The 20613-nt window shown below is 47.5% G+C and overlaps 1 protein-coding gene across 2 annotated transcripts in view; it reads right to left on the bottom strand.

The window, feature by feature from the left end:
• Positions 1–12402, bottom strand: part of LOC118215678 (low-density lipoprotein receptor-related protein 4-like) — a 116306-nt gene extending 103904 nt beyond the window's left edge. For both annotated transcript variants that reach the window (XM_035396621.1, XM_035396622.1), the window contains exon 1: positions 12120–12402. In XM_035396621.1, the coding sequence (XP_035252512.1) occupies positions 12120–12177 (58 nt within the window). In that variant the 5' untranslated portion in view covers positions 12178–12402. The remainder of the gene's footprint in view (positions 1–12119) is intronic.
• Positions 12403–20613: the final 8211 nt, after the last annotated feature.

Here is a 20613-nt window from a genome sequence, read left to right as displayed (position 1 = left end):
CAACACAAAGGCGGAGAAATGTGAAAATGAGAAAATAGTTTGTTCAGAGGGCAAACCAAGTTCAGGACATGGCTTTTGATGAGGGAATTAAAAGCCTTGTGTCAGTTTATAGACTCCATATTTAAATGTTGCGCACACTGCGCAGCAATGGCACCAGTGTATGACCGTGGGGAGAGCTGTGATTGGCCGCCCTGACATCTGAGAGCAAGCTTCCTGCTCCCGCCGGCTCTACAGTGGCATCTATCACCGCGCTTCTGTCAGGACAGTACGCCAAGATTCCAAAAGCAAAAACTACATTACCCATCAACCCCTCATCTGCATAACTCACCACCACCACATCCCTCCAACTCATTACCCCCTTATTTTCCACATTTCCACTGATACATCTGGCAACTGTGGATCAATCCCTGAAAGATCAGTATGCGCATACAGGCACACACAGGTAACACACACGTGTACACACACTCACACACACACGCACACACACGCACGCACACACTCCCCTCTCCTGTGAAGGTTTCTTAGAACAGCAGTCAAACTCAGGTGAAGGTCAGGACATTCGCCAACAACCACCCCCCCCCCCCCACAACCCCAGAACCCTACAACCCCACAACCCCCCCGTTGTTCCCTGACACCCTACCTGACTGTGTGCCATTCTACTACCCTCTCTCCCCCACCCCACCCCACCCCTACCCCACAGAATGGAAGAAAGGTCACCCCACTCACAGGGGTGCCAAGAATAGCATAGCTGTTACCTAAACCACAGGAAGAAGGGACATGAACCCTTCAGAGGGGGAAAAGGGATCTTGGGTTGCAGTGTGGGGTGTGGGGTGTGGGGGAGGGGGGGAGGTGACAACAGTGCCCACGTCCTCGAAAAACCTGGTGGGACATTTATTTATTAACTTTAAAAATAATTCTTTTTAAAAGAATTCCATGGAACGATGTCGTCAAGGCGATCGTTGTGGGTCCTGATGTCCGCTTCCCGCTAATGCGTTGCTGCTGAGGGGCTGTCCGTCTTTCTGCCCGTTTTAGCCCCGGGCTCGAGACAAACACCATCACCCCCCCCCCACCCCAGCCACCCCCCCCCCCCCCCACCTCCACGCACGCCCCCGAACACAATGTGTCCAAGCAGATGCATTAAAAAGCCTTTAATCTTTGTAGTCTGCCAAAAAGGAAGCACCCTCACTTCAATCTAACAGCAAAGAGTACAATATCGACGTAAAGGACAGAAAGCACTTTATAACGGGGGGGGGGGGGGGGGGTGGGTCCTGGGGAGAACTGTACCCGAACGGACACGCGTGCACGTGTCATCAAAATAAAGGCGTTAATTTAAAAAAAATCAGAGCGATTGCCATGGCGATTTGAGAGCAGCGCGTCGCCGGGGCATGCCCGCGTTGCTAGGGGCTTCGCGAGCCGCGGGTCGGACTGAAACGGAAATGTGAGCAGGCGGCGAATTCTAATGGGGGAGGGGGGCGAAAATGTGATTTTTTTAAGGTGAGTGCCAGTACCACAAGGCCAGCGGGGTGGGGGTGGGGGGGGCGCACCAGGCGCTTTCCCGAGGGGGGGGGGGGGGGGGGGGGGGCTAGCGGCGCCCACGCTTTAACCGCAGACCGCTGGGGACTGGCGCCAGAGAATCCCCCCCACCCCCCCCTTCACGGCTGCCAGCCGGGCAGCTGGTCAGAGCCGCGCCACCTGTCATTGGTCCGCCCGTTTCCCCCGGCGACAGAGAGCGTCAGGTCTGACGTCAGGCCTATTCCGCCCCCGAGAATGTAACAAAAAAATAAATAAATAAAAACGGGTTAAAGAAGAAAAAAAAAAAAACAGAAACTCCAAAAGCTCAACGGAAAACACCTTCAGCTCAGCTGTCCCTCGCTTCTCAAAACGGCCCCCCGTTTGTCTGTGTCTCCGACGACGACCCCCCCCCCCGAGCGGCAGTCACGTCACGTTCGCCCGGAACCGCTAACGCTGACCGCGTTAGCGCCGCACTCGATTAGCGCCGCGGGAACAAAAAAGGCAGAGTTTTCGGCAGAGGAACCGCCTTCGCTTCGCTTCGCTTGGGCGGGTAACGCAGCCGGGCTCGGCCGAGCGGGCCGCTGCCGCGCCGCCTCTAAAAGGCAGGGAAGCGTTTAATTACAGACGCGCGTATCGCCGGACCCGACTGTCGACGGCCCGGAACGCACCGCTAACTCTGGCTCCGTACCCCAGACACGGGCCTGCATCCTGTCCCGAGAGGAATCCGCTCGCAAAACGCGCATCTTTTATTTACGCCCGTTTAAAATGCGTACCGGATGCCCCCCCCCCCCCTGTTAAGGCACGGTTTCGGGCGAGCGTACGGGCCCCCAGAGACGGGGACAGAATCTGGGCCACGGCGACGGCGACCGGAACGGACGGCCCCCGCAGCGAAACGCAAAAAAGGGGGCGATGGGGTTCAGTCGGACGGTGACGTGCGCTACCCCCTGCTTTCCCAAACCCATAGCACAGGCCACGGCCGCGAGCGCAGCTAGCGAGCCAAACGGGACGGTCCAAATTGGGAGAAAAAGGAGGGGGGGGGGGCCGCATTTAGCTTAGCCAACAGGACTCCCACGCACTACGTCTGAAAACTTATGGCAACTCTAAAGAGGTGACAAGGGGGTCGCCCTGTCTGACAAATGCTGGTTGTCTGTAAAAAACGAAAAAAGAAAGAAACAAAACAAAACAAAATAATAAATAAATAAACAGAAAATGAGTTATCCGTAACTAATCGCCATGGAGATGCTGACACCCCAGCTGTCTGGCCTGCTGGCAGAATGGATGGCCGAGAAAATGGAGGGATAAGAAAGGAAGAAAGAAAGAACGAAAGAAAGGAAGAAAGGAAGCAGTGAGAGAGCGGAGCGGCTAACGCAGACGCTAAACTCCGCCGTACCTTTTCCTCTCTTCCTCTCCCTTTCCCAGATAAGCCAGGAACAAAGGACGGCATTATGGGATACCTTTCTAAATGTCAGCCCCCCCACACACCCCCCCCCCCCCCCCCCCCCAACCCCCGCTTCCTCGATGCCTGTCCTCGCTCCGACCCAGAGCAGGAGCCCCGAGGTGACCTCTGACCCCCACGCGCACATGTTCCGGAGGGGGGGGGGTGGCGGTCTAAGGCCCACGTGGCCCCCGCAAGCAGAAGGGGTGTAGGGCGGGGGGGAGGGGGTGACCCCTGAGGCGCTCTGGGATGAGTTAATTGGAGTGTTTCCTGCCTGCCACGGGGGCCACGGGGTTGGGGAGGGGGGGGCGCACCTCAATCACCCCTCGCGAGGCACACCACCCCCCCCCCCCCCCCCGGGAGGATACCCCAGGCTTCCGGCACTTTCTCTCGGACACCCAGCCACGGGGCCGGTCCTTCACAGCGGCGTGTCAAACAACGCAGAGCCGGAAAAAAAAAAAAACGTTAGTTTCCTGCGCACTTCCTGTGTGAAGATCAATCGCAGGGCAAACCCCCCCTCCGCCCCCCCCCCCCCAAAAAAAAAGAAAAAGAAAACACTGCTTCAACCCTCCAACACATTCAGTCACTCCTGTGACGACAGTCGCCCAAAGGGAGCTGTTCTTACTGACGTCGGGTGAAAACCTACACGCGAGCGTGCGGTAGCCGCCGCGCTCCACGTCCTGTCAGCAACCAGAGCGCTCCGCTAATTAAAGAAACTAAAGCGCAAACGAAGGGAGGGCGGGCCTCCCTTTCACGGAGCGCGTTTTGTGTCGATGCGAATCCGTTCGGAGCGCACGTCCGTTATGAACGACGGATGGCGAGGTGGCTCGGTCGGTACGGCAGGGACGGAGACGCGGGCACCCCTCAGACATCCCCTCTCTTAAACCCTGCATGGGCGTGAGTGTGACGTCACAGATGTGCGATCAGAACGTTCGCAACTGAACATTCTAATGGTGATGTCACAATCGCTCCTGGTAACCGAAAGCAAGGAGAGTTCTAGAACACGCTGACCTAGAATTTTGAAAAAAAACAAAAAAAAAAAAAATATTCCAAGAAACCTACTGAAAAAAAAACAAACAAAAAAAAAACTAGAACAATCCTGGTGAAACCATCCTGCCTTCAGCCAGCGTGAGATAGAGGAGATAACAACGTCTCCTCAAAGGACAAGCCCGGCTCTCTTATCGCACTCTCTTTTGTCACGCGCAGCGACGCGCGGCTATCAACGTTTCGCCGACGTCACCCCCCCTGGGGCGTTCGGCTGCGTGCAGTTGGGCCGACGATCTCAGGGTGGGGCCACCGAAGGGGACAGCCGAGGCCACACAATAAGCTCACCCCCGCCCGCCCGCCCGCCCGCCAGCCAGCCATTAAACAGCATCAGAAATTGTTTGGGCACAAAACCAGACCGCCGTTCAATCCAAAACCGGGACACGAGGGGGGGGGGAATCCACCCCCAATTCCGCCTGTCCCGTCTCCCACCTCCAGGAAAAATCAATGACGCCCCGCTCCCTCCTCCCCGGGGACCGGCCATTACCCGTCGCCAGGGGCGAGGCCGCTAGCACGCTAGCGCGCGGGCAGCTGGGTGCCGGGCCGCCACCGCGGAGCCCAAATCCCCCATTCGGGGGGGGAATTCATTATATCCGCGTGAGCTCGCCTCGCCCCGCCCCGCCCCCCTCACCCCGCCCCCCTCCCAGAGTTACTGCAGAAGCGCTCGCCCCGGCGGACCAATCCGCAGGCCTTCTACCGTAAATAAAGAAATGAATAAACGAGCGCGAATCCGCAATAGCTGCGACCGCACACGCACATGCATCCATGCGTGCACGCATCCACGCACACACACCCTCACACAAGCACGTGACCTCTTCTTCGGCTTGTGACCAAACTTTCCACAAAACCTTGGGCAAATCTGTGAATCCATTCGGGAGTTATGCGCCTTTTTGTGATAGGCCACGCCCATCGCCACGTCCCCCTCTTGGTCAATCGGCCTTGAAAGTTACTCAGCTCTACCTTCGGTCACGAGCAACCTCCGCGCCAAATTTCAGCCTCCTGGGGCGAAAACTGTGGCCGCTACGGGGTGGGACACTTTTTGTGGACCAACCGACCAACCAACCAACCAACCGACCGACCGACAGACAGAGCTATAGAGCTGCGGTCACAGCTAATAATAAACAGAGCTCAAAATGACTCGAAATTACCTCGCTGGAACCGTGTCCGTGTCACGTTAACCGGGGGCAAGGGGGAACGCGCGCGCCCCATCCGTCAAAAATTATGCGTGAGGGTCACCGCGGCACACCCGAGGCATTCTGGGACATTAGCAGGCCACAGAACTAATGTTATTTTCATGCAGACGCGTCACAGCAAGCTGGAAATTAAGTTCTCTTAAAAAGTGCACACAGATTAATGGAAAACAACAAATAAATGGCAAAAACTGCTGAAATAATATTGTCAAATAAAGCTCTAAAACAGTATTTACAAATATATTTTATTTAAATTACCTATTAGCAATGCTCAGTACGTCCAACCAAACACATTCCCACATTCAATGGAAGTCTTTTGACAGTGTTGAAGGCTTTTCTGTAGTCGGGAAATGTATTTGACGCAGGCATCGAAAGCAGAAGATCATGCTGGTTGATGGTTTGAGGAACGATAAGAATGAAGTTTTGTTCGGACGACACTGGCGAAAAGTTTTCTTTTTATGTTTTTGGAGTTTGAGCACATTGTAACTGAGGCCCCTTTACACTTCAGTTCTGAGAACCATTTAAGGATACAGGTCAGGGGTCTCAAATTTGGATCTGTTGCGATTGTTTAGCGGGGCTTGTTGCTCGGGCTCGCGGGGGGGCGGGGGCGGGGGGGGGTCATGAATGAAGGACGGGGGAGGCGATGCAGGAAGTAACGTGATGCGTCTGTTTGGGGAGGGGGGAGCGGGGCCAGGGTTTCCACTGGGACCGAAGGCCCGTATGGTGATCAATCACATTTTCCATGAAAATGAAATCAAGGTTTACGTCCCATGGCCTGTAGAATAATGTTACTGCTATACCTCCTCCCCCGAGACCCGGCAGAAAAAAAATGTTCATTTTTTCAGTGAAATACATTTTTCAAAAATATTATTTATTACACTTTGATTGAAAGTCCCGTGCAGTGTAGGGCTCAGCATCGTAGAATATCTGGGTTCTTGAGATTAAGACCTGACACTCACCCAGTGTAGCACAGTGGGTAAGGAACTGGGTTTGTAACCGAAAGGTCGCAGGTTCGATTCCCGGGTAGGACGCTGCCGTTGTACCCTTGAGCAAGATACTTAACCAGAATTGCTCCAGTATATATCCAGCTGTGTAAATGGATGCAGTGTAAATGCTATGTAAAAGTTGTGTAAGTCGCTCTGGATAAGAGCGTCTGCTGAATGCCTGTAATGTAATGTCCCTCACAGGGGACAAAAATGAATTTCTGGGTCATAGGAGGATAACACATTAACTTGAGTATTACAGACTGATTTAAAAAAGTAGCAACACAAGATACTATGTAAAAATCAGGCAATTTCACCACCAGGTGAGAAGTAATAAGATTTCGAGCTTGTGAAGCCTCAAGAAACGTTGAAGAAATTTGCGAGAAGCCATTCCCTCTGAAAATCGAGGCATGAATGGTAACTAGTTGGGCGCGTTGAACTGGTGCCAACTGTTTTCATCGATTAATTCCTCTAAAGCTGATCCATCAGCTAATGGACCAGAACTTGGCTTTCCTTCCCAAAGAGCTTCTGTCTCCAACACCAATTAAGAGAGAAAAAATCCCCCAGTCAGTGTCCACAGGGCCCTCCATTAAGGAAGAGATGTTTTTTAAGGAGTCACACAGAGAAGGCTCCTCTCTCTCTCTCTCTCTCTCTTCTCTAGCTATTTCTCTCTCTCTCTCTCTCTCTCTCTCTCTTCTCTAGCTATTTCTCTCTCTCTCTCTCTCTCTCTCTATCCCTCTTTTCTGTAGCTATTTCTCTCTTTTCTGCCTGTGGTTAGTTTGTTAATTGGTTTTTCTCTTTATGTTGCTTGTATATTATTTTTGTTTTGAAGTACAGTAACTTCTGTGGTTAAACAATGTTCCAATAAAAGGGTTTTTTTAAATACCTCTCTCTCTCTCTCTCTCTCCCCTCTCCCCTCTCCCTTTCCCTCTCCACCTCCACCTCTCTCTCTGGCTCGCACTCTCCAACCCCCCCCCCCCCACCGACACCACTGTCTCCAGAGTTAATTTTACACCAGCCCCATTTCTCTTTTCTCAGCCAATCTAAACCTCGGCAGGGCGCGCGAGCGTCTGTCGGTCCGCGAGCGGACGGGACGAGGGGGAGAATTTGGGGGTGGGTTTTTTTAAGGTGGGGGGGGGGGGGGGGCGGCCCCTGGCTCACAGAGCCCCCTCTCCGCGGCGACACCCCCCGGGGGGGGGTTTTCAGCTCTGACAAACGCCGCCGATGTTTTTTGTTTCCCTTTCTCCACGGAGCCAATCTCCATGGCATGCGTGTCCTAGCGGCCTCCGCTCCGCCGGCTAAACTGGCCGCATTAGACACACTGCAGCGCCATTTCAACTGGGACCCCCCCCCCCCACAACCCCCCCTCCATTTCCCAGAAGCTCTTTCCACAGAGAGAGCTCCTCATGTGCCTGCTTTATTTTCAGGGGGTGTGTGGATGGGGGTGGCGGGTGCGATTTTGATTTCGTCCTTCGCTCGCCATGACGACACGAAAAAGCCACGACTCGGTACGTTTAAAACGCCAGCGTACACGGGCGGCTACTGTAACGATGCGCCCACGGCCGAGCTCCCCGCGCTGACGTCTTCATCAGTCCGCGGGACGAAGAAAGAAAAAAAAGAAAAGAAAAGAAAAAAAAGAGCGATACATCATAATTCAATTATCCTCGCCATTCAGGCAAGACAAAGGCAGACAAAAGGGAGGGGGGGGAGGGGGGGGGAGCCAAGAAGTGAGCCGTCCATCGCCAAACTTTTTACAGTGCGTCTAAATCAGAGACACGAGACAGTGCTGCTCCAGAGGAGGGAGGGTCCTCACAATGAACCTCTCTCAGTCCCCAAACTCACTACCCCACCCCCCCACCCCCCCCCACACACACACACACACACACACACAGACACACCTCTCCCCTCCACCCCCTTCCCGTGAGATCGGACACACACACGCACACACACACACCTCTCCCCCCCACCCCCTTCCCGTGAGATCGGACACACAGACACACACACACACACACACACACCTCTTCCCCCCACCCCCTTCCCGTGAGTTCGGAGAACCCGGCCTTGTCCGACAGCATCAGCCCGCGCGGCGTTCGCTACCGCCGGCGACGGACGGGAGGCCGAAAGCTCTCCGTGCCGCTAACCCCAACGGGAACAACAAGGGGGTCCCAGCCCCGAGCCCACAGAGATGATATCTGACGGGCGGCCATCGAGAACGGGCCGCTCGTTCAGCTGTCCGCCCTCATTACCGTAACCCCCTATAACCCGGGGGGGGGGGGGGGGGGGGGGGGGGGGGGCGGTCAGGGAAGGGCGCGGTCGGGCACGCGGAAAGTCCTATTTTGGGGGTGGGGGGCCACACAAACGGCTGTGGTAGACGGCTGCCATTGCTAGCCTGCGCAGAGTAAACCTACTGTTCCTCCCCCACCCTACCCCACCCCACCCCACATAACAAACTCCCATACTGGCCTATCGATGGCTGCTGCTGTCAGTTTGACGGGTGTTTCACAAAGGTGTCATATATAGTGAAGCCTGCAGATCAGAATACACCCTAAAGAGAGTGGCAGAATGTTCTGGAATGACAAAGCATGCCAAAAGCATGCTGGGGGGTGGGGCGGGAGGAATCATCATCTGCCAGAAAATTTGGGGTAATAATGACCAGAGCGGGGGTGTTGAGGGTACAATTGACCAAATGTGCAAAAATAAATTACATAAATAAATAACTAAATATCACAAGCATAAGGGTGGTGGGGGAGGGGGTAACAGGCTGACACATGACACACAAATGCTTCCTACCTGAAGGTGCAATACCATACCCTCAGCGAAGCGCAAAGAGACAGACCTCGTATTCTCTTCGCGTCTCCGTTTACTGGCCTAACCAGCTCAACCTGCAGGCTCGCGCTCGGGAACCGAAGACGCTCGCGGCACCGTTTCGCGGCTCATTCATTTCGCAGGTGAATTTATCCTCCTAACAGAGCCGCGCGCCTCTGTGCCGAACCGCATTTTTCCTGAAGCGCGCATTCCACACCACGGCTACTCCTACCCAACAATCACTTCGTCTATTATACCGACAGGATGCCAAGTAACACGGTGAAGGGACGAACATTTGTTTTGCCAAAATTATTTATTGAACTTTCAAACATAAAATCGCCCGGTGGAATATGAAATTAATTTGTTCCGAAAGCATCAATAATTGTCAAATACTAGTTTTTGCTCTCCAGGCCACCGAAAATTCAACAAAATTGACACCTGGCACTTAATCAAATTGAAAAAGATGGATGTGACTGACAAAACCTTAAAATGGGAGGAATAATTCAAATCCATTTTCCCCCACGATTCCCCTATGAATTGGACTGAAGTGCTTTAAGAATTAACTGAATGCAAGCAGTCAGTCAACACATTCACATTAAAGCGATTTCTTGCGTGGGGGAACATTCTGGTTATATGCTATACGAGGAGCACTTATTTACAAACAAAAACCGCTCTGTCCCTTTTTGAACACCCGCGACCTATTTAAACTCAATATATTTTTGGATTTTCTTTTCAATCCTTCCATAACCATCATTAGCCATATTTTCTATGTGTTGATTTTCTCTTTAAAATAAAAAAAAAAATAAAGTTAGCTTTTTTATTTCGGGGAGTAGAACTAAAGTGCCATCTGGTGAAAAAGTAATATCAACAACAAAGGTCTCCAACCAGACACCAGGACAGGCAATCATGCCACATTTACAAACCGAGATTGCAAAAATATATACCTAAATATATTTACTAAATATATTACGGAAGGGAAAACATCCTTAATAGCACACACAAAAAATGCCACAAGGGAAACGTCTATGTGAAAAGAAGTTTAAAAATGTCTGCAGTAGAAATAGGTCTACACAAACACCGATGTGCCGCGCTGAGAGTGATCTCACAGGAGAGCTGTTCTAGCCAGTACCCTGTCCTCAGCTGTTCGCCTCCTACAAATTCCATTCCTGTGCGCTGTTAACACTGGTTAGCTCACCCACGCGCACTTTATACCCTACCTTACACATGTCCGTCAAACAAGCACACGCGGGCGCGTGGGCAAATGGTCTCGTGTCGTAAATAAGGCCACGCGAGCATACGGGCCTGAAGCAAAAGGACCTGGTATTTCTGCAGAGGACAGGATATGCAGATTCTAACAGTCGCCTCTTTGCTTCTTTGCTTGACGGGGAAACTCATCTCGCTTGATTTATCATTTTACGGAGTGAACTTTTAACTTTAGCGGCACCTCCCACAAAAAGCACGAATAAGCCAAAAGGTTAACAGTTTAAAGTTTCTTTTGATTCATCTTCTCAGTGGAATGTGTTTGATGATTTGTGCTGGGACAATAACACGGACTGACTTGTTTCCAATGCAGATAAATAAATAAATAAATAAATAAATAAATAAATAAATAAATAAATATTTGCCTCAATGCTGTAATTATAATATCATATCAAGCAGAAAACACGACGACTGGTTGAACCGATGCTATAATTATCAACTATTCTTAAGACTGCTTTCAGTTTCAATGCACGAGACTCGTCAATATTTTTTATAGTTTCCCTTCACCCTTTGTGCAAAAGCAAATGGTCCTTTTCCAAGCGCTACTATTTGCAGTTTAAAGCGCTCATATGGTTTGTGGTAAAGGTATACGGGCTACTTGAGGACAACACGGCCACCACTGAAGACCACGGTTCAAACTCACGCAGTTCCACACCAGGCCTAATGTTTGTTATTGCATAACGTCAGATAAAACTTTCCAATCATAAGTGAAATCTCAAAACCTAACAAAACAATAGCTATACCAAAGCAGTGCTTGCCGAAATGCTACCATCATTTCAGCAGAACGACATTCGCCACAGATTATTCAACACTGTCAGGAGGCTTTTCAGCTGGACGCAAAGCAAATCTTCTTGACATTTAAAAACCCGCTGTGACATTTGTATAATGTGACTGTAACTGATTTCGGGCTGCGCGTTATTAATTCACGCCAAACGACATGTTTGTTTGCATCAAATAAAGTACAGCAATGATTCTAGCTATAAAGGGTAGTCTGATTATCATAAGACCTACAGTAAAGGCGGCTCAATCTACTGTTTACTTTTGTGCCTGTCATAATGAGTTGAATCTGACATGCCCTGTGTCTTTAAAAGACTGACCGCGGTGCTTCGCAAATGTTCCTACATTCCAGTGTCAGCGAGACTGCTGTTCGAACATGTTGTAAACACAAGGTGCGAAAGTGTAGACCTCAAACCTATTACTCAAGATTTAGGAGACGACAAATCTTGCACATGTTTAGATAAGAGGCAGAGAATTTGCTGCAAGCGCGTACGATGTGCGTGTGCGTGTTCGATGGTGTTGGACAGCGATATTTACCCAGTTTTAAAATGAATGTTATTTTGATCAATATGAATGACCATGGTGAGCCCCACGAGGTTAAACAGCATACGAACTCAGGTGTGTGTGCACAAGAAAATGCGCATACCCTAGATAAAAACATTCAATAGCCCATATGACGTCTGATTTTATTGACAGATTGCTCTTCTGCACATTAGAGTGCGTTATTCTTACATTTTTCTTCTGTCATGAATTAAATAGCATTTAAATGTATTTTCCCCAACTTATAACTATTATTCACAATTTATGTAAAATACCATTACAATAGGGCCTATGTTGTTTTATTTTAGGCGTCTGGTTTAACACTAAATAGAAAGTAGCGTGCTGCGTAATCAATAACAACATGAAACAAGGATGAACCTCACGGAACTCCTTACGAAACAGACCAGTTCACTATTTGGGAATAAGCGGTCTTGCCGAATGGAAACGCGAAAGTGTGCGCGAAATTCACGGAAGACCTTTCCAAGGATCCCCACGTTCAAAATACGAACAATACGAACAAAATGGATTTAACAGCTGTATTTAAACCCACGGTCGCTCCAAAGTTGCACTTACCTTGATAGCGAAACAACAAAGTTATGATAGTGCCGCAAAACACTGCAACAAGCTGCATTTTGAAGCTCTTCTCTCCAAGTTCTGATTTAGCAAATGCTCTAATTTGCTGATTTCAACGAAGGTCCTTTAAAAATGAGGGGGGAATGCTCATAACTACTTTCATAACATGGCTGGGCTGGCTTTCTGGGCTCTTTCAATTCCTTCAGTGAAGACCTGTCTTGGTTCTGAAGTTTCACCGAACCACCGGTGCCTGCAACTCCACTACCGCCACGGCCGCCTCCAACATGTTATGCCTTTCTTTTCAGTACTGGAGTGATCAAAAGAAGCATTGGACTGTACCAAATGCGACAAAGGGGACACCAACTTATGTTACAAAATGGTTATAAATGACCGCCGTTAGCCAAATCTCACACTCTCCGCGCCGTAATTTCAAAATATATAAGCACAACACTGAAGTATTTTCTAGTGTTTTAATGTTCCATTTGTTTTTTTCTTAAGTAACACTCCGCTTTTTAAACTCCCCCCACACCCCCGGGGGTGTGTCTGACTTTGTCTTGGCTTGGGCCGTTCGTTGTGTCACTTCCAAAGTTACAATGTCTTTTTAAAGACTGGTGGTCAAAAGATTAAAGGGTGTTTTCGGGGAACGCGCAAAGCATGTTGACGCTTGAATGACTGTGTTCGGGTCTTTCCCTCAGCTCTCGCTGTAGCTGGTAACAATCAGGGTGGCTAAGGGCGATGTGTTCAGCTACGGCTCTAAATTTGGTGTGCATGTTTCAGCTTTCAGGTGTCGAATCTTTTGTAATGTATCCAATTCCTTTTCAAGTTGGCTATGTTTTAGTTTTCCTCTGCGTGACCAAGCAAATGCTCACAGTAGTATTTGTAAGTTAAATTGTGGATAGATCATGGAGTAAAATTGTGTTCATGACACAGACTAGCTACATTGCGTGTGCTTGCCAATCGGTTTAAACAAGCACCATCTGCTCTATGAAGATCTTAGTGCAAAAATTAATTTATTCAATATTTGTAAAATGTTAGCAGAAATTATTCCAAGAGTCATAATTTAAGTTGCCTCCAAACTGTTGCACTTAGTAGTTTAGCCTATTAGTGGCGTATTGCGATGGACTCTCAGGCCTATTCATAACGGTGATGGTGCATATTTTCACGGGGATAGCAATTGGAGCAAAGCTATACTTAATGTTTTGTAAATCTGCAAACCAATATCTGGGTTAAAATTTATAGCACCTGCACGCAGTAGGCTACTATTTGCATTCTCCCAAAAAGAGTTTAAAACGGAATTACGGCTAATCATATTTCAGTACATGCAATTTTGCATACAATGCAAAACCACAGCGCAAAATCTCACTTTATCTGCTTGGATGGATGGCTAGATTAATATTAGGACTACTATTCTTTCTATTTCTAGTATTTCCACAATCTATTGCTCAACAGTTGCTATGCACCTCACTACCATAGCCTTTTATTGCCATAGTACAGTTCTATATGGCAATAGTCCACTGTGGTATGCAGTTGAAGTTTGTTTGAACATAATCATACCTTACAACTGGGAATGATGCTACCAAGGCTCATTTTATCATTATGAATATGTGCATCATTTATAAGTATCATTAACAGGCACTATAAGAATGACTTGTGAAAAGTGTCCCGTGAGTGATTGAAATGAAGTGCAAGGGCTTTTGTTATGTTGGTTTTCGTTATATTTATTCTAGATGCGCTGTGGACCTGACTTGGATTTTTAATTTATTCTCATGATTTGTTTTAAACGTTTTTGACGACACAGGTCCCATTATGTTCGGCATAAAGCAAATTCAGCATTTTGCAGTAAGAACACCATACCAACAGTCAAACATGGTGGTAATAGTGTAATGATGTGGGAATGCTGTGCTGCCTGGGGACTTGGACAACTTGCCATTATTGAAGAACCCATTAATTCTGCTCTGTACCAGAACATTCTAATGGAGAATGTCTGGTCATATGTCTGTGCGCTGAAGGGTAATTGGGTTATGCAGCAAGACAATTATCCAAAACAGTTTATGGTCAAAAACCTACGACTTTGTTTGAAATAAAGCAGTTCTGCAAAGCAGAGTGGGTTAAAATTCCACCACAGCGATGTGAAAGAGTGATATCAAATTTTTTAAACTGGCAGCATTGTTTTAGTGTGCACGTCCAGGCCGGTTGCAGAAGGAGGCTTTAATTAATTGCGCGATTAATGATTCTCAAAATGGAGCCGTTGCACGAATCCACAGGACGTATCTTTGCTTTTTAAGTCGGTGCAAGCGCCCCTGCTTAGCACGACCCAGCTTGGCTCGATACGGCTGCGCTGGACCGTGCCTACACTCACCCTTGCCCGTTGGAAGAGGGACGGAGTGTGGCACAGTGGGTAAGGAACTGCGCTTGTAACCGAAAGGTCGCAGGTTCGATTCCCGGGTAAGGACACTGCCGTTGTACCCTTGAGCAAGGTACTTAACCTGCATTGCTTCAGTATATATCCAGCTGTATAAATGGATACAATGTAAAGTGCTATGTAAAAAAGTTGTGTAAGTCGCTCTGGATAAGAGCGTCTGCTAAATGCCTGTAATGTAAAGAGGAATTCATTCTCACTCCGCTGAAACCATGTGATTTATGAATGGGAGACTGTAATAGGAGACGATGCTGGAGCCACATCAAACCACGCTTTCCTTTTGATCATGACGACACCGAGGTCTTCTCCCTGTTCGCTAACCGCATCTCTCAATCCATTACAATTTTGGTTAACAGAGAATATTTGTGTTGGCAGGGAGGAGTAAACAGGGAATTTGTAAAAATTGCTTTTTCACGAACTGTCATTTCATTCCAGGTGTCAATTAAGTACATTTTTTTTCATTTGACTCCTGGATATTTTGGAGCAGTGAGTGCAAAATAAATAAATAAATAAATAAAACATTAAAATAAATTTGTGACTTCATTCCAGAATTGAGAGAAAGAAATGACGAAATGCTCTAAAATATGTTCTCTTGGGATGAGCTCCTTTGAATTGTCAAACACAGAATTTCTTTATAAACCTCAAAAAAAGAAAAAAAAAGAAAGTTAAATTGAAACTAGTTATGCTTTGTACTTCTGGCAAAAGAACAAAACTGGGAAATGTTCTTAAGAGAGAGAACAGAACTCTCTCTCTCGGTTCAAAAGTGATTTATTGACACGACAAATTTACACTCACATTGCCAATGTAACTGATGCTGCCAAGGCTTATGAAGAAAAAAAAAACATTTAAATGGAATCCAGGCAACAATTAAAAAAAAAAAAAAACCCAATGAAATACAATACAGTACATAATACACATATATGCACACGCATCTTTATCAATACCCATTCTCTTTCATCACTTCCTGTCCCTCGGGTAGTTGCGAGCGCTAGCATGCTGCGCAGCTAAGGCCGCGCACTCCCTCCTCTCTCCCAGGAGGAACAGTAGCCCGTCTGCTCTCAGATTCGGGGGAAATTGGGGAATTATTTCGGGGAAGTACGGAGCTCGTAGCTCTCAGCGCATTTCGTAAGGACGTAGCGCTCTGTATCCATCTCTCTCAGACGACGTAGCGAGCGCAACCAGCCCTCTCAGGGCGGCCAAGTCCGTGGAGGACTCCGTGGACAGGCTGTATTTTCTGCCATGGAGCATTCCGTTGTTAGGGCCGGATTGCATCGATTCGATTTTGCTTTGTGCTTTTGTTTGAGTTGCTCAGTAAGTGATGTAGTTTTGCTTGTGCTGTTGTGTTACAATGTGAGTGACTCTAATTGGTCGTGGAGTCATGGTGCTGCCCCGAGGCTGGTCAGAATTGGATGTTAGTGCTGTCAGTCCCAAGGGCTGAGGGAACTTTATGGACTCATCTCCATGAGGGGGGGGGGGGGGGGGGGGGGGGGGGTCCAGAATGTTAATGCTCTTTTCAATTTTGTAGTGGATATTGGCCTAATGGTAGTTCTATTTGGTTTTGTTACTTTGTGGTATAAAATGCCCTTCAGGTTTTCTTCAAGTTCATTCACTGCTAAGTGAACCTGATGAGCTCATTTTTAGACCTAGGCAGGTATACTGTTGGATGCGCTGTAATCCAATGCTTGGTGAATGATAGGAGTTTCCCTGACGTCTGGGCCTTTTTGAAATTCCAGAGCCCAGGTCTGATATTAACCCCCTAGCAGATCCTTGTTCAGCATGCAGCAACATAACCTGGACATCTGCATGGAGCAAAAACTTTTTTAATTTAGATTGAGCCCAGTAGCAGCACATCGATCCAACAGCGTTGCCAATTCACTGATAAAAATGTCAAAGAGTGTTGGACTCAAACTGCAGCCCAGTCTGGCACCACACCCCTGGTGGAAGTAATTTGTCAAACTTATAATTCCTCCAGAAGCAACATGGTTAATCATGTGTGGTTTAATGGATGATATGATTATTTCTTTGCAGCCTGAAGGACAGTCAGTGATTATCCATATCTCCACAGTTTTTCTTTTTGTTACAAACACTGAACTGTCCTGGATGTTCCATAAAGAGATGGTCAAAGTCTTCATTTTAACCTGAGAATAAATGTATCTTTTTGTTTCTTTTATAATTAAATAAACATAAGGATTTGCATTGATAGCGTTTATTAAGTGTAGCAGTGTATCTTTTGTCAGGAATGACACAATGCTTAGGCAATTGTATAAATGAACAACATCATGTATGTACGTGTATGACCGATTTATACAGTATACCTGCACAAATATTCTATTTCAAACATCTTCTATCTCTCACTCTCTCCCACTCTAAAAACGTAATCCACCAGTGAGCATGGAATGTGACTGTTCAAAATACAAAAGTCCTCATAATTCATAGTTAGCCATTTAACGGACGCTTTTAGACAGAGCGACTTGTAAAAGTGCCTTTTACATGGATTTGGAGCTCAAAACAAGCATCAATCTAAAAGCCGGTGAAGTGGGCTCACAAGTGGGGTCGTGCGTGTGAATTTAGGTGGGTTGGAGAACTGTTGGACCGCAGAATTCTGGACCAGCTGCCGATGCCACAGGCCGGTACGCCCGCCACCAAGCGTTACAATTGTCCAGACGAGAGATTATGAGGGCTTGGGTAGCTATGTATCCTCTTGGGTGAAGAAGGGGGTCCTTCTGATATTGTGAAATAAGACCGGGTGGTTGCTGCAATATGTCTTGAGAAACACAGCTGGTCATCCATGGAATCTTAATCAAAGTAATATTGCAATATTGTTTTCATCAATATATAGGGACAATGCACAAGTAAAATATATAAATGGAATCAGAAAGAACTTCAGTTGGGATATGCTATCCAGGGTCAACTGTCTTTGGAGAGAAGGATTCTATTCAAATACTATTGGAGAATTCCTTGGTGCTGCATCACATCCATTTCTAAATCCCAACCTCTTGAAAATGCATTGTGTGCGAAGAGAGCAGACATAAAAAAATATATTTAAAAGTAGTGGCATGCAGTGGTATTCTTTTTTTTTTTTCTAAAGGCCCAAGAGAGACAGTTACAGACACCAGTTACCAACCAAAACAATGTTTTTTTGATCGGTCACCTTTTGGCTCTGAAAGCATATGGCATTGTGAGGGAGCCGTGGGGGGCCGCTGTGTCCAATCAAAGCTCTCCTTTCTGGTGTGAAGCCAATCAAAGCTGTCCTTCCTGGGGTGAAGCTTTGATGGTCCGAGGCGTCAGGATAATCTGTTGATATCTAGTCGGGAGGCTGAGACAACGCAGACAACTGTTCCACCAAAGGACAGTCCTTATCCGTCCCGATCTCCTCTACCCCACAGCGTCCATTATCACAGCCTCACTGAGTTCCCTCATAGAAATAAGCGCGGGGTAAGAGGACTGCGGAGGTCCAGGGTGACCATCACCCGATATGATAAGATATGACCTTATCATAAGGTCATTTAAAAAAAAAAAAAACCTCTGAATTTCTCTAACGTTTGTGAACGTGTCGACGTAATGGGGCGATTTCAAACCCTGTGCCAGTCAGTTATTTCAGACTTATATCAGGCTTATCAACATCATCAGGCGTGTGTGTGCATGTGCGTGTGCGTGTGTGTACTTGTGCGTGTGTGTGTGTGCGTATCATGTGTGTGTGAATCTGTGCACATGCGCTTAGCGACAATACTGCTATATTGTGTAACATAAAAACGGGTATTGGTGCAAATACACATGAACAAAGCTAGAGCACGTAAACCGAATGGATCTTTGATGCAATTGTCCCAACAAAAAACGTTCAAATACATTTTCAAAGAGGCTTTTCACTACACGGTCAATAACCAGTGTCCTGAAATGCATTATCTAGGAAAACAACATGAGAACACGGAGCTGGAGCATTTATCCAGTCTGAGCTGACGTCTGCTTTAGCGTTAAGCTAACCGCAGTCGCACGAGCCAATCAGAGAACGCGTAACGAATGACGCAGCGTAGCCCTTTGCCGAGTCTGTTAGCATTGTTTTACTCGACATGTCTTCAATTAAAACGGATTAGCGGGGTGGCATGCCTACATTGAAATTGCCGTGCAATTATCTCTGTCATTATCGTTTGTTATGGCATCACGTCGAGCGGCTCCTCAAAGACGAGCTCCTCCGGCGTTGCGTACGGGGCTCCCAAAGGACCCTGGGAAGTCTGCCCTTCCAAGACCAGACTTGCAGCAGCAGATGCGGCACCTGGACGCGCAACAGAGTACTCTTTCACCGTCTGCAGAACAAACGCGCTAAAAAACCAACGCTCCCAGCCCCGCAGACGTCTGTCGCCAGATTTCGCCCGGGCTGCCGTGTTTCTCCAGGCTGCTTAAGGGCTCCTGGGCCGAGCGCGAGCCTGACGCCGACGTCATCGCGGGGGATTACTGCGCGCACGACGTCGAAATAAACGCTCGCAGATCGTTCGGCCTCCGCAGACAGGGCTGCTTTCGGTGAGCTCCCAGCAGACTCTGCCCTGTGGCTCTCAAACACTGATCCAGGATCAGTTAATCCAAATGGCCTTCAGTCACTACTAACCTGGATTAAGTGGTTTGTGCATCACAGGACCTCTAAACATTATTGAGACGTTTACATAACTTTTCAAAAAGCGATTTTTACTGCCTTCTATCAGAAGTGTAGCCAGAAATATTCACATATTCAGGTCTGCATAGAATTAGGTGAGGCAGAGCTACCAATGTGGGCGTTCACAATTGGGTGTGGTGGTTGGGCTAAGATATACGGGTGGGCCAGAATGCTGTTTAGGTGGCTGTAGTCCAGTCTGGCCCTTCCATGACTACGCCAAATTGTTTTTTTTTTTTAAACAGTTTCAGCCTTTGATAAAGATACCTTTAGAATAAAGAATAGATACACACACACACGCAACCCACACCCCCTGTCTGTTTGTTACAAACAGAATTGAATGAATGCAGTACCACTGAGAATTGAATTGAATTCAATGAGGGTTGAATTTGAAGTTAGAGACAACTTGCTTAATTTGTCCTTATGTGCATTTTCTTCTCTACAGTCAAGTACAGTGGCGGATCCAGGTCATAACAGTTTTGGATGACAGTGAGTTGGTTTTAGAATGAAGCAATATGGCACGAGAGGCCATGTTGTATCAAGAATACAGTCACGGCAACAGGGGAGTTGTTAGGCACAACGTGAAGAGAAGTGTCGGCAACCCCCTGTAGCTGTGACTGTATTGACGATACAGCACGGCCTCGAGTGCCATATTACTTTTATAAACGATTGCAACACATAGAAACACTAAATTGATGAGACAATTAGTTATTTAGTACTATTATTGTAAGTAACAGTTTGTTACGTGGAGCAGAGTGATTCTGTTTACAAACAGGCTGTGTTTGAATAACTGTTACTGTCTCGGGAGTACAATCACTGTAGAATGCATTCCCAGCCAAACAGCATCCAGGATCAGAACAACCCGATTTATAATTGACTGTATTAGCTTAACGCCTACCTTGCACTTCTGAGGACCTTCGTATATCGAAAAGGGGATTTTTAATTTATCTTTAGGCGGAGGTATCAGTTCTGCAACGTGTTCTCATGATCACGTTCTGCTCTGATAAAATGTTTCTGATGCACTCAGGCGAGTTCATACAAAACAGACGAGCAAGTTTATATAAATTGCATTTCAAATGTAACATGATCTTTGAGCAACGAGTTAATTAATTCAACAGTTTAAATAACGGAATCGATGTAATATAAATTTGGATTACATCTGTGAATCTGCCTACTCTGCTTTTCGCAGAGCTCTTTGTAATTAAAGGCACATGGTGCGGAGTCAGGCTCCGTAGGGTCTTTTCCTGCAGCGAGGGCGAAAGATTTCCAAGTACGCTTTATCAGACAATAAACGTAAGAGGGGCAGGTGTAGCGTAATGGGTAAGGAACTGGTCTTGTAACAGGTTGTACCCTTGAGCAAGGTACTTAACCTGCATTGCTTCAGTATATATCCAGCTCTATAAATGGATGCAAATGTAAATGCTATGTAGAAC

The sequence above is a fragment of the Anguilla anguilla genome, chromosome 16, assembly GCF_013347855.1.
Source record: "Anguilla anguilla isolate fAngAng1 chromosome 16, fAngAng1.pri, whole genome shotgun sequence".
Classification (NCBI taxonomy): domain Eukaryota; kingdom Metazoa; phylum Chordata; class Actinopteri; order Anguilliformes; family Anguillidae; genus Anguilla; species Anguilla anguilla.
Note: the sequence above shows the minus strand (reverse complement) of the source record. Positions and strands in the feature narration are given on the sequence as shown.